General features: G+C 37.5%; 2 protein-coding genes across 3 annotated transcripts; one reads left to right on the top strand and one right to left on the bottom strand.

Moving 5' to 3' along the window:
• Positions 1-445: 445 nt before the first annotated feature.
• LOC135640139 (protein JASON-like) lies at positions 446-6,376 on the bottom strand. Its single transcript, XM_065154296.1, has 7 exons — positions 6,156-6,376; positions 5,967-6,024; positions 5,800-5,888; positions 2,122-2,354; positions 1,245-2,016; positions 1,079-1,161; positions 446-641 (listed from the first exon to the last, which is right to left on the bottom strand). Exons 1-7 carry the CDS (start codon positions 6,246-6,248, stop codon positions 578-580), a joined length of 1,392 nt encoding a protein of 463 aa, XP_065010368.1. The 5' UTR covers positions 6,249-6,376; the 3' UTR covers positions 446-577.
• A 1,611-nt stretch (positions 6,377-7,987) lies between these two features.
• Positions 7,988-12,287, top strand: LOC135639776 (transcription factor PHYTOCHROME INTERACTING FACTOR-LIKE 13-like). 2 transcript variants are annotated; one of them, XM_065153674.1, is made up of 10 exons: positions 7,988-8,425; positions 8,604-8,772; positions 8,890-9,478; positions 9,569-9,667; positions 9,746-9,811; positions 10,052-10,117; positions 10,204-10,473; positions 10,547-10,643; positions 10,940-11,001; positions 11,927-12,287. In XM_065153674.1, the coding sequence occupies exons 2-9, from the start codon at positions 8,720-8,722 to the stop codon at positions 10,942-10,944; spliced, it is 1,245 nt and encodes a 414-aa protein (XP_065009746.1). In that variant the 5' UTR covers positions 7,988-8,425; positions 8,604-8,719; the 3' UTR covers positions 10,945-11,001; positions 11,927-12,287. The 2 variants fall into 2 exon arrangements, with proteins under 2 accessions (XP_065009746.1, XP_065009747.1); XM_065153675.1 differs by having other exon boundaries at positions 11,808-12,287.
• The last annotated feature ends 1,812 nt before the right edge of the window (positions 12,288-14,099 follow it).

Here is a 14,099-nt window from a genome sequence, read left to right as displayed (position 1 = left end):
GCATTGATTCAATGTAAAGAAATGGAAGTTTGATGCATAATTATAAACATGGCTACACATAGTATACATAGCATGTATTTTACATGGTTAAGAGACATATTTTACATAGCAGACAATTACAAAAAAGAAATTGTAGCCAGTAATTCGATATAACGGTAGCAGAGATTCGACAAAAATTTCACACAAGCATACAGAACAAATTTCAAAGTCATGTTAATTTATCTGGAGGGATTGGAAAACCTTCCTATTTACATAGAACTCTCTGTGGTATTTACTATAAAAAAAATTCTAATATTAATCATTGAAAATATACATGCACACCTCTTCTAATAAGTAGAGAGGATCCACATTTACATCATGGCTTACAATTTTTTTTGTGTACAAGGCAAGCAATTGATGGGATTGAGATGAGATGCTGCAATTCATGTAGGTCTCACCAGCAGGAAAAAAGAATAATCTGGGAAAGTACCATCACTTCAAATCCAGGAGTGCAGAAAATTCTTCATGGAGATTGAAATCAAACAAGTGTACAGAGAGAAGTTTGATTGTTCCCTCAAAAAAGAATATCTGGATTGTTCTAAGATGCTGCTGTATCACTTAGTTCATCCTCAAACTCTACTCGCTTTCCAGGTACAAACTTCCTGTTTTCAGAAACAAATTAGTGTCAATAAAATAAGTAATAGAGGAAGAACGGTATCAGTGAACTAAGCATGTGCAGCTTTGCAGTAGAGCTCTTGCCATTATACAAGTCAAAGATTGTCAAACAATCACCATAGAATTTTTTGCAAAAAGTTCTGTAACAGGGAAGGAATGTTTTTACAAATGTAGTAAAGATCATCTATTTCTTAGACAATCAACTGTTCACAAAACAGGAATCCTGAGAAGGCAAGATTAAGCTAAAGATATTCATATTCTAGAAACTGAAGAATATTACTATGGAACCTCAGAAAAACAAGTGCAAGCATCAGCAAGGAAAAGAATTTGTGACCACAAACTGAGCCATTAATTACACTGTCAACCGGGTTCAGGTAGATATATGCAGCTTAGATCCAATAACAAGAAAAAGATGGTATTAGACCTTTTTGGCAAGGAATTTTCATCAGAGAGTGCCTTCTCTAGTCTTTCTTCGAATGGTGTTGCATGCCAGCTCACTTTCTGATCCTGCTGCACAGAAAGCTTCTTAGAAATAATAGTAGAAACAACGGATTGAATGTATACGGATGTAGGGAAGTTACAAATTTCACCTCTTTGTACTTGTTTGTTGAGTTTGGAATTCCATTTCCATCCCACTCTTTTGGTGATTTATGTCCAGGTTCTTCCTCTTTCCAGTGTGCTGCAACCATGCCAAGGATAGGTCTGTCTTCATAAGAACTCTTTCCTGAGTGGGATTTTTCCTTAATCTCATTGTGTTCATCTTTAGCGATAGGAGATTTCAACCATTGAGATAAGCTTGTGGTTACTAAATCTGGGTACTCTGGTCTCAATAGTGTCTTATCTCTGGGTGTCTCCAATCTGCTTGGAGATGTGTACCTCGGGGTGCCAGACAATTCAGCTTCCTCGGGATCTGTTACAAGTGATATCTGTTGAATCTTCTCTCCAGCATCAGGAATATTATTTGTTTTATGATCAGAACTGTCATATGATTGTAATGGTTCTGATGAATCTTCATTCAATAATTCCTGCCTGGAAAGATTTTCCACAGGATTGAGAATTGGAAATATATGCTGTGTTCCAATCCTAGCATTTTTCTCATTTTTAGTGTTCTCTAGATTGGTCGGATAAACAGTTGCAGAAGTCTCCATCTCATCAGTCACTTCCACTGGAGTAGGAAAGGGTAAATTTTTTGAAGCAAATGGCTGATTACATGGCTCATGCTGAGATGGAAGGATGTCTGCGGTATGACCGTCCAATTTTGGTTCAACAGTATATTCATTTTGTACACTTTCAAAATTCTGATTTACTGAAGGTAAAGAATATTCGCAGCACTGTGGAGTTTGGTGGCCCTTGAATGTAAAGCTAAAGTAGAAATCAATCAGAAACATGATTGACGATTGCTTTCAGTTAAAACAGCATAATGACAGAAGTATTAATCATAAAAAGGCCAAAAGAAGACACTCTTACCACTCGGTATTGCTTTGTGAAATACCAGCATTCTCTTGCTCCTGTGACGGACATCTGGAAACCTTATATTTTTCATCACAGAGAAGTTCCATACAAGAAGCACCGGGAAGTTTTGAGACATGATTGGAAGATAGACCTTCCTTAGCAGGAGCTTGAGCGGTTTCAATTCGTGATGCTTTTTGAATTTCTTCTGGAGTTAGCAGAAGAGCACCAGAAGCCTTTAAGAAATCAGGCTGTTCAAAATTTTGAAGTATTGGGTTCAGACTTAACAATCTTCACAAGCACAAGGACCCAACAAAAAAATGCAACACTTCAAATCCTTGAAATGTATTACTGATTTTGCACAAGATTTCCTAAGCAATACATCAAAGATGTCCATTCATTACCACTTCATGACTCGATAATTCACAGTACAGAATGTGGTGATTCCATCAAAATGAAATTCTAATGGACTGAAAACTCACCCAAAACAAATTTACAATTTTTATTTGTAATTAATACAGTTCTCATGATAGTTACACTACAGATTTTGGGGTTAAATATGCTTATCATTGCTCCTAATCAGTCATGTGTTAGATTTATGGGCAAAGAAGCTACATAGAGGCCAAATTTTTTTCGTGTTCATCACTTCACCTAGCGGTCACTAAAGCTGCAGACAAGTTCCCCAAGAGTAGTTTGAGTTTTAATTATATGTAACACTATATAACATTTGTTAAAGAAGGTTTTATTAAATAAATTTAAGAAACGCTTTACAAAGATTCATCATTTCAAATTTTGCAATAAGAATAAAAACTAAAATATGCAAATCAAGTATGTAAACACCAGTCCATATTTATCATTACAAATTAGCTAGACCAGTATGGTAGATCAGTACAATGAGTTTATAGCTGTAAAGTGCGAAGATGATAACTGAAGGGGACTCATTTGATTGATTTTGCAAATTTTTTTGCAGTTATTTATTTGTTAGACTCACTTAACCATATGGCCTATGTTGACCCATGCTTGACAAGGATTGGGTTTAGAATTAAATTTGCACTAGGCATGCTCTAGCTGATTGAAGTGGAATATTTCAGTTGACCATAAATGCTTGTTCTCTCAAACAGTCACTTCTCTTGTTGGATTAGGGAGCCATGAAATATTAGAACAAACAACTAGGGTCTAGTCTTTTTATGGATAATAACTAGGGTCTAGTCTTTTATGGTGACTCAACCTAGCTGCAACCCCTTTTGTGATCAGCATGTATGAGGCATGTACACCAATTTCAACCCTTTATGGGCTGGGCCAGGATCAGCCCAGCACTGTGCTGAGCCCAGAATTCAAGTCATGGGCACTGTTTAAGCCCAGCCCAGTACTGTATGGAACCCAGTTGACCCCTAATTGAGGCTGAATCAAACCAATTTAATTGATTTTGACCGATCCAAGCCTATTTAACCTAGATTGGACCCAACCAAGTCTAATTTAGACCAGTTTAGGGTGATTCCAAACTAATTATTTTAGGATTTCAAGTTGGTTCAATTAGATTATAGTTGAATTGAGTCCAATTCGAGTCAATTGGACTAATTCACGTAAGGTTCAGGTCAATTAAGGATTGCTTAGGAGATGACTTCTTATGTTATTGATGTTGAATGGATATTTATGAGTCTATATGGTACCACTAAATCTGAGACAAACATATTATGAAATGATATATGAATCTGATATGATACGAGCACAAACCCTGCTTAAGCAGGAAGTCCAATATACTGGTAGGGCGATTTCCTTAAGTGATCTAACGGGTTATCAGATGTAATAGCTAAACGATTCCTCCACCCATTGTTGAGAAGAACGTGTTACCATTGGTGATGAATACTACTTCATCCATTATTGAGAATATGATATGAATTCTCTTCATCCACTACTGAAAAAATATAGAATTCATCCCGAGGGACAAAGTACTTTCATCCATTGTTGGGAGAGTACTCCAACAATTGTTTGCTCTACACCAAAAGTTCATAAGATCTAAGATTGAGAAATGTTTGTGCTACTGAAACTGGTTACTAAGATTTATGACTTGTTTTGATTACTTATTATGACTTATTGATATTTGTTCATAATATATTATTGATTTTGTTACATATTTTGAGAGGATATTTAGGAGATTCCTACTCAACATTACTGATTTCTATTGTTTATATTTTTTAGAGCAACTTTGAGATTCTAATATTGACTCTTAACACATGGAGGAAAATCGTCTATCCTAGTCACGTGAAGGCTTAGTTCTTGCACTTCTAGTATGAGCAAATAGGGCTTGATTTTATGTAGAGTCAAACTTGTTACAGTTGAAATTTAAATTGAATAAAATTAGTTAATTTATATATTGTTCTAAGATGTTATATGTGAAAAGTATGTCATGTTTTGTGTCAATGTTGCAAAGAAAAAAAAAATTTGAGCACAAGATGTGACTTGGCAACCCTAGTTCTGATTCGTGGAGTGCAAGGAACTTCTTCTTTATGCTCTATCAATCTTTATCTTGGTTTAATGTTTTCAGACTAAATTAAATTTTCCTACCGGATATTATAACATAATTCCCTAATTTAATGACCTTATATTGCAGATATTATATAAAGCTTACTAATTTTTCTATGCTGATAGAATATAGAACTTACTAATCTTCATGGAACGTGGTCAGCAAGACAAAACATGCATGATTTGACAATACAGTAGGATCAAAATAGGTTTAATCAAGTAACCACCAAAATAATTGCTTGATGACTTGTTGCCATTTTTATCAAACAGAAACTAGAAACAAGCAATTGAGGGTTTTGAAACTCCTGGAAGTGACATCACATAACAAATACTAGAGCAATATAGATTACTTAAATGGATATATGTATTGTATGATCATAGTTAGTAGATAAATAACAAAATATGGTTCGAAGATATGTACAAGCATCTCTAACAGGTAGATTAAATGCAACACTTTAAGCAAATGCCTCATTGCAAAAGGAGAAAAAAGCTCATTCATTTAAAAGGGAAACTTAATATGTGGAACCTCTTGCCATTTTAACCAAAACAAATGCCTTGCAGGAGGAGATAGAAGCTCATTTCTTTGAAAGGGAAACTCAAGACTTCGGACATCTATGACTTCAGGGCTTAGTAGGTCTCAGACTTAAGCAGCTTTGTGTGGATTTAAAAAAGTTTTTTCAATTAAAAAGCCCCCACAATGCATAAATCACAATGATACGACTTCATAGTTGCATCAGGGGCCACCATCAGCCTCCTACTTTTCATCTAGCTTTTGTCCATAAAAGTTTTGTTGCTAAAACTTTTCTCCAAGGTGTTATCCTGATGTGATTTTTCTTGAGGAGTCTGTAAAAGATCAGTCTCCTTTAGCATGAATTCCAGGGTTGATAATGTTGTCAGCACATAATGCAATGATGATGACCCAAGGCAAATTTGGTTGTGAGAATGCAAATCTTGCACTTAAAATTCCAGACATAATAGATAATCTTGTAATATACGGCCCAGAATTTAAAATAAAATTAAAAGATCGTGTCTTGGTATTTCAATACTCGATCCATTTCATTGGTTCAGTGATGTTTATATGATGCATGTGATAGAGATCAAACAAAAGAGACAAAACCACGAAACTAATCATCATAGGATCATAGTTAAAGAAAAATGAAATGCATCACATACCTCGTGTTTAAGTTCCCCGTATGAGCCATCTTTATGAACGTTGTCCTTCGCACTTGACTTGGAAACTTGCTTGGAAAGAGAACCATGATCTACAAGATGGATTACGGAAAAATTCAGAAGACACGAGCTCCATGAATACGATCCGATTAAAGGACAACGTCTCGTACCCTCATTTACGAAAAAGGACTCGAGCTGCCTCTTCGACACCAAAGATCCCTGATTAATCTACGGAAACCACGCGCATTTGGTGGGTCAATTGGCAGAGAGCAAGAAGCATCGCCCAATTCCGCGAAAAGAAAACAATCTGACGACAATCACAAGAGGAGAAATGGAGCATCATCAAACCGATGCCATACCTTGCTTGTAGAAGGACGCGACCTGGGAACCGGCCGATCCCTTCTTCGTCCGTTACTACCTTCGGGTCGAAAGCATCGAAATAGGCAGCCCATTCCCGGAGGACGACGCCCCTCGGGAGAACCCAAAATTTCCTCTCCCGACGACGCAGAGGTTCGATGGAATTAAATGAATCAACAGTCGAAGAGAGAGAGAGAGAGAGAGAGAGAGAGATGTGTGGTGGATCGATGGAGAGATGTGGATGTCCCAAACTCGGAGGAGAGAGAAGGAGAGATGGCGAGAGAGGCGGAGAACAGCTTCGTGTGTGTGTTCGTTTTCTATTTATTTATTCGAAATTTAAATTGGGGACAAGGAGGGAAGGAAGGCAGCCTAAAATGGAAACATGGAGCCGTTTCTCTTGTGAACCCGGTCCTGTTATTTATTTTTGGTAGGAGGCCTCCTCTTGGGTTGCCTCCCTCCATGTTCATGTCTCCTATATCTATAGATTTTTTTTGTTTTTTGACAAAGAGTATGTATTTTCTATTCCGCTACGACTCTAATTGCTTGAGATTTATTCATGATCAAATTCATGGTAAGTTAAGATGACAAGATTAACGGATAATAACGTAATCGAGTAATATAGGCAACATATGTTTTTTAAGAATTAACTTATATTAAGCAAACAAAAACATACATCATCATGTCGCGAATAAACACATCATATATTCCATAGTTCATTATAATGATTTATTCTACCAAAATGTGTTTTCCTATATTTAGTGAGATTGTGCACCAATCCAAAAAAAAAAAAATCCAGGATGTTAATGTTGACACTCAGATAATGAGAAAATTATGAGCGAAGATGGGTTGTTTTGTGACTTATTTATATAATATTATCTTTTTATAAAATGTTAATGATGAACATAGGATTCGAACCTAAGACTTAAAGATAAATTACTAAGATCTTTACTCGCTAAATTAATTGATATCTTTTGTTTATGTAATTTTTTTTTGGATGTGTCAACTAGTAAAGATAATGATAGTTTACTCTAAGATCCTAAGTTCAAATCTCATCTTTGTCACTTAGTAATATTATGTAAATTAGTAAAAGAGAAACCTCTATTTTCTGATAACTCGGCAAAGAATGATAGAACAGAGATCTGAATCAAACAAACTCGGGTAGCATTCAAGAATTGGATCTTATCAGAATGAGTTGAATCCTGTTGCTCTGAGTGCAATGGATGGCTCGATGCTGCTGCCATTTCAACAAGTGCTCGACGGAAGAAACAACGGGCGCGACAAAGAAGAAAGTTATCTTCAAGCTGATGCATGCACCACTCCCTGTGTTCTGCCGTGAGCTGATATGCACAGTTCGAAAGCCAACATGCCCTTAAGCTCCCTGCTTCCGCAGAAAGAACAGAGAGAGAAAGAGAGAGTAATCGTCCAGAATAGGTGATGTACAGGGAAGAAAACAGTGGGGAATAGTGTCAAACAAAGTACTGAGAAGTATCTGTTTGTTGTTTACCAAAGCGACGGCCGTATATACCAATTTCATCTCCGGCAAAACAAACCATATTCAATGCTCTCTTCCTTTTCAATCCCAACAAAAGATCTTTCTTTCGTATAAGCTTCTTACGTTCTACAGAGAGAAATAATTGTGTGGATGGAGTTCCTTCAGACTTAGGAGATAGAATAGAGTTGATGGTGACGACGATGTAGCTAAGTAACGACGGAGCAACAGCGTGTAGCCACGGAACACGTAGACAACGATGACGTCGATGTTGGGGAGACGAAGGGATGACACCGACGAAGCGGTGCATGGCCACGTACACCTCGATGAACGACGACGAGCAGGCACGCAGCTATACCGTAGTGGTCACAAGATTCCACCACACTTGCATCCGACGTCTCCGCTCTTTAATGCGTTTCGTTGAGCAGCAGATGGAAACAAAGACATGACGTTATGACTGTTCATCGACTCAGCCATTCCAAATCCTTTGTTTTGCCGATTTATGTTCTGTTCTAAGTAGAATATAGCCTTGAATGCTGGAATTAAACTTCGTTTAGACTATTGCTATGTTCGAAGTATGGGGGACTCATTTTCTCTGCGAATTGGAAAACCTGGATCTTCTATAGAACAGGATAGGAAATCTTTGCAGATAATGATGTCACGCCCGCTTCCAAGCTCCCCGATCCGGCCATGGTTATAAGTGAGAGAGAGAGAGAGTGAGTTGTGATTGTTTAATCAAAGATTGCAGTGGCAAAGCGGAAGAACACTGGAATTCTGGAAAAGGTCAGCTGTTAGCAATTGTATGCCTCAGTTGAGTTGGATTTCTTGTGTTCTTGGCAAATTGATGCCTTTTCTTCCTCCTTTCTCTACTTGTTCTTCAGCAATTTTATCATTAGATCTTTCTGTTATCTTTCTTTTCATATCATTGCTCCTAAATATTGTTAATCTTCTTCATGAGAAGTGATCTCACAAGATTGAGAAGACAATTAGCATCGGAGATGTTACTTCAGATAGTTCTCTGAGCAGCAACATTCCTGTATGCCCTGTGTTTCCTGAATTGTAGTCAGCAATCTATCAATGAAGCAGTATGCCCCCAACTGGAGTTTGGAAGATCAAAAGAAACCCATGGGGTAAGTCTCCTCCTTCCTCTTCTCTCTTACATCCTATAGGTTTAACATGGGAAATCAACTTCGATTAACCTTACAAATTTCTTGCTCCTCCTCCTTTTCTCTTTCTCGATCTTGCAGGCTGGACAGTGAGCTTGTAGAACTGCTGTGGCAAGATATGCATGTCGCCATGCATACCCAGAGTAATCACGGAGCCTCTGCCATCAATGATGAATCCAAACCAGAACAAGAACCACAATGCGAGCGGTCACTTGCTAGATCCGCCGGCATGATCCAGGTCGACGAAACCGTGTCATGGTTGCAGTACCCTCTCGACGACCCGCCAGCCAAAGAATTCTGCTCCGACTTCTTCTCGGAAATGGCGGGCATCGGTGTCATCGGTGTGCCCACTGAGAGCACTGCTTTCACAGCAACTTGTCCTCCTAGGCCACCACAGAGTTGTAAGGCTCAGGCTTCTTCGATTGGTGATGGAGATGCAAGCATCTGCGGAAGTAATCAGATCCATGCACAGGCTGATCTGAGCAGGGATTCTGCTGCCGCTGCTACTAAAGGAATGCCATCAGAAACTGAGCAGAAACACGCGTATGAAACTACTCTTACTTCATCCTCGGGAGGTTCTGATTGCAGCTTCAGAAGAATGAGAAAGCAGATTTTTGGAAGCAATCGGAGTCAAAAGAGAAGGAAAAGAGATGCGGATGATCAAAGCGAAGTAATATTTTCCTCTCCGTCTATCGATCTTGATTTGTGTCATAGATACTTGTTGCGCAATCTCCAAAACCAATTCCACTGGCATTTGCAGGAGGCTGAGATCGAGTCGATGGAAGCGAAGAAGCTGGCTCAGCGATCGACGGCTACTCGTAGAAGCCGAGCTGCTGAGGTCCACAACCTCTCCGAGAGGGTAAGAACTGATGAAGAACTAATAGAATGAATGAAGCGAGTCACGGAGGAGCTCACTGTCATGTGCAATCTTGTGCAGAGAAGAAGAGACAGAATCAATGAGAAGATGAAGGCACTGCAAGAGCTGATACCTCGTTGCAACAAGGTGATCTAACTAAGAAAATTCTATCTTTTCCTGTGCTCTTGATGCATTTTATACAGCTATGGAATCAAAAGCTTACAGTTCTCGATAGTAGTAGCAAACTTTACATGTCTTAGTTTTGAGAAAGTAAGATCGTTAGAGAACAGCATCAAATGCAAATTAATGCTTCGAAAAACGACAATCCATTTCCAATATAGTCTGTGAATTGAAGTTCTGATCATGTTGCACACTCTACATGCTCAGACAGACAAAGCATCAATGCTGGATGAGGCTATTGGATATATGAAGTCACTTCAACTGCAAGTTCAGGTCTGGAAATTTGATGGCTTAGCATTCAGCATTCTCATATGCCAGTAATGAAATTTCTCACATAATTATTGCCATACATTTGGCAGATGATGTGGATGGGAAGTGCCATGGCACAAATGATGTTCCCAGGTGTCCAACAATACATGTCTCATGCTTCTGTTCCTTGGATGCATCATGCAGTTCAAGTACCAAGTGTGCCAGTTATACACCACTCTGCAGGCTCATACACAAACCATTTATGCCTTTCTCCAGCCCTGCATGCAGCCAATTTCCAGAATCAGATGCAGGGCTTCCATCTCCAAGAATCATCATATGTCCCCTGCCATGGCTTTCATCATCTTCAACCTCATTCTCAGGCTTGTAGCTCCATCTTTACACCTCTTCACCTTTGTCTATTTGCTGAGATAACTCCCATGTAATCTAATGCAGGAGACCAATCCATGCAGCCATGGATCACTCACAGAGCAGCAGAATCATCCAGCAGCTATACCAGCTCCTTGTGAAAACACCAATGACAGCATATCTGGTAAGATGGACATGTTTGATCAAAGCTTTCCATAGTATGAATCTCTCAAATGACAGCATGCTTTAATGAATATTGGATTGCTTTTGATGAGATTTATGTATCACTTGGGATGGTGGGACAATGGAATAGACTTTGCAGATGTGCACTATTTGCATGATCTTTTTTCCTATTTATTCCTTTTTCATCTAGGCATAAATGAAAATATACTCTTAAAATAGCTTCTTTTAGCTTTGCAATATTGCTAATATTTGATATGTAGAAAAGAAACTGTTCTGACAATTATTTTTGTGCATCAGAGTGATTGCCAATGTCAAATTTCAACTCCATACTTGGAGAGGACCCTATGAGCTCTACACAGGTGATTTGGCTGTTCAAGAGTCACTGTATCAATATTTTTTGTTTTATGCAAAAGATGAGGATCATCATAAAACCTTTCCTGTTACAAAGACACAACACAATGATGTAAATTCCATTTGGTGCACCAACAAAGTTCTGCTACCTTCAAAATGTTGAACATAATATAATATATTTGCATTTACAACATGTGCATACTTGGTTTCCTATGTCACAGTCATTAGTTCTCATAAGTATTGCTTGCTTTCAACTGTCTGACCTTTGTAAGATTTACAAACTCAAAGAAACTTAAATACAACTTCATGTTTTTCTAAAAGTAATTTATTTTGACATTAACCTCAAATAAAATTCATACTGGATACAGTCAATGTCAATTCCAAACTTAGATGAAAAGGATAAAAGGTTGCATTAGACATATTAGATAATTAATATTAATGGTTTGAGAAAAAGTAGAGGAATATTTTAAAAAAATAAATATTCTTAATTTATAGGTGGCCTCAAAATAGTGAGGATATTAGAAAGGAAAACATAGAGAAGAGATCATTGGAATTTCCATCACTAATAATCACATAAAATTAGCAACTTGCCCACTGAGCTTTCTGTTCTAAACTTCAAAAAGAATCTTGCAATTTCTAAACCAAAGTAGAGGATAAATTCTTCTAATATTTGTTTACAGAATAATACTGTAGCTACTTTGCTGATGGCATGGTATATTTCTGATTGTCTATTATGATGTTCTGTACCTTATCTTTCTTTTGTACAACTGATAGTACCTCATTTCTTTTTCTAATACTCAGAAGATATTACCAGATCTGTGCAGGCATTTCCTAGGATCTACTAGGTTACAGTTCTAGAGATTGGAGTGTCTGCTTTATAGTAACTGAGAAGAAGACAAAGAAAAGAAATATATATTGACATTCTGCTTTCAGGCTTGCAAACATGCTGATCTTGATGACCAAATGGTGGATGCAGTCAGCTATGATGTCCAGGGACAGTGAACCAGGATGAAGCAGCAAATGCCTTCTTGGGGGAGGAGAGCAGCAAATCCTGAGAATCTCACCCCAGTGTACTTTAACAAAATCCCCTCAGGAGCCACCAACTTTTTAATAGGTCTGCAGACAGACCTAATTGCACTCTGTTATTTTCTCTATTATTTGATGTTGGAAGCTTGAAAGAGACTGATGGCAATGATAGGCCCTATCCAGAGCATGGCCTTAGTGTACCAATTAGATCTCAGATTTTCCTTTTATTGTTCTTCTTCTGTCACAATCCAATTTTCACTTTGAAACATAGTGCTGTTTAATCTTGTTACATGAAGCTCTTGTTGCAGTCTCTTTCAATTCACACTGGGATTTAATCCAACAACAGGTTCAGAAGATGGAACACCAGCAGATTGAAGTGCATGGGGGGATTCATTGCAAGTATTAAAGACAACCATCCACAGGATCACATGGACTCTCAATCCTTGAACGATTAATCTATCAAAGTTGAGAAGATCTAAGTCTAATTTTCTCACATGATTATGATGAAGAGAACCATACAACAGTTTCATCATATCGTTGAATTTTTCGGGGAAATGTTAGCTACTGAGATCATAAGTGGTCTCCTGTAGATATAATGTTCTGCGCAACATTTAGCAGGCATCAATCAAATAGCAATCCTATCATTCTGCATCTTGCTTCCATAGTTAATCTTTCTTTGTTTTTCGGCTCATGGATCAATCAAACTGCAAAAAACCTGAGCATATACCAATCCTTCCCAACAAATTCTGAAGGCAATCGACCTCATTTCCAGCATTACCAATTTGCTTGGTGAGTTCCAGCATTCTCAGAATCCAAGTTAGAGAATTGTCAATGACTCAATGGCAATAAGAATTTGGAAGTGTCGATGTCAACAACGCTTATGGATGATTCTTGCACTTGTGTGCTCCTTTCCATTGGCATTTTCCAGGTAAACCAACACAAAGATCATGCTGTTAAAACAAGATGTGTCTCACTTGATCACCACAATATGATCCGAAATATGATTACTATATAATATTGTCACTGTATTATGATGCGAGGTCAATTATATGATGAGAATAATTTTGGGAACATGAATTGTGTTACCACTGTCTACTGTTTTCATCCTCCTCCTGTATCTGTCGTGCAATGTGCAATGAAAAGTACTGCATCTAATGAGTTCAAGCCCACACATTGACCTTTTCACTTGGGTTGACCATTGAACTGGATTTTAGGTTTGACCACAAAATTTGGAGCCATTGGATATGCTTTTCAAGTGAAGGTACATTATGATATTGTGATAATAAATATTACATAATCAAGTGTTGCACTTCCATTTTGCCTCTTGTAACCAAATGCTTCCCCAAATTTCCATTGACACAAATTGTCACTAAATGTTGCTCAACATAAACCAAAAAAAAAGAAAAAAAGACTCATGCAAGACATGGGAGTAAAAGATACAAGTAATATGAAATTTTTTTTTTTTTTGATGGGCTTTGATAAAAATTTAGATTAAGCCAATTAATTGACAAGGCCAAGAGACTGAATAAGGTCAAGACTTTGAGATTTAATTTGGAACACTTAACACATACAAATTGATCATAATTGGGTTTATAATTTTTCCTTTCCATTTTATCTAAAAATCATTCTTACGATGACAACTTAGGAGGGATAAAGTAAATATTTTTCTAGATTTCTCGTGCACAAAATTCACTTTTACTAACAGCAAGCAATAACCTTTGGTGACAAAACAACTTCGATCTTCCAAAATAGCCTATATGGTCAAAAGAATTACATCACTAAAATCCTATTGCAATAGACTTTAACCTTTCCCTTTTTTTTATTTTTGTTAACAGTCAATTCGGTCGTAGAGCATACAATTTCGTAATATGATTCTCAGATATGTTCCATACTGTCATCCCCCAACTTATGTGAGGTGTAAATCGAATGCAAACACTCCTTTGTAGAACATAGATTTCACTCCTTGAATGCTGCAATTAGCAAAACAAAAGAGGGATAGCAGCTACAGGTGGATTTCTACCGCTACCTTTAAGGCGATATATACTTTCAATTATTTAATTATTTTATATATGTCACTCCA

This window comes from Musa acuminata, chromosome BXJ3-6, assembly GCF_036884655.1.
Source record: "Musa acuminata AAA Group cultivar baxijiao chromosome BXJ3-6, Cavendish_Baxijiao_AAA, whole genome shotgun sequence".
In the NCBI taxonomy this organism is placed as follows: domain Eukaryota; kingdom Viridiplantae; phylum Streptophyta; class Magnoliopsida; order Zingiberales; family Musaceae; genus Musa; species Musa acuminata.
Note: the sequence above shows the minus strand (reverse complement) of the source record. Positions and strands in the feature narration are given on the sequence as shown.

Excerpts from the sequence above, each read along its gene's own strand:
- LOC135640139 (XM_065154296.1), bottom strand. The coding sequence starts at position 6,248 with ATGGGCTGCCTATTTCGATGCTTTCGACCCGAAGGTAGTAACGGACGA. Across the intron at positions 5,889-5,966 it reads GTCCTTTTTCGTAAATGAGG|ATCATGGTTCTCTTTCCAAG; the intron begins GTACGAGACGTT and ends TCCATCTTGTAG. Across the intron at positions 1,162-1,244 it reads CAACAAACAAGTACAAAGAG|GATCAGAAAGTGAGCTGGCA; the intron begins GTGAAATTTGTA and ends TCTGTGCAGCAG.
- LOC135639776 (XM_065153674.1), top strand. The coding sequence starts at position 8,720 with ATGAAGCAGTATGCCCCCAACTGGAGTTTGGAAGATCAAAAGAAACCC. Across the intron at positions 9,668-9,745 it reads TCCACAACCTCTCCGAGAGG|AGAAGAAGAGACAGAATCAA; the intron begins GTAAGAACTGAT and ends AATCTTGTGCAG. Across the intron at positions 10,118-10,203 it reads CACTTCAACTGCAAGTTCAG|ATGATGTGGATGGGAAGTGC; the intron begins GTCTGGAAATTT and ends TACATTTGGCAG.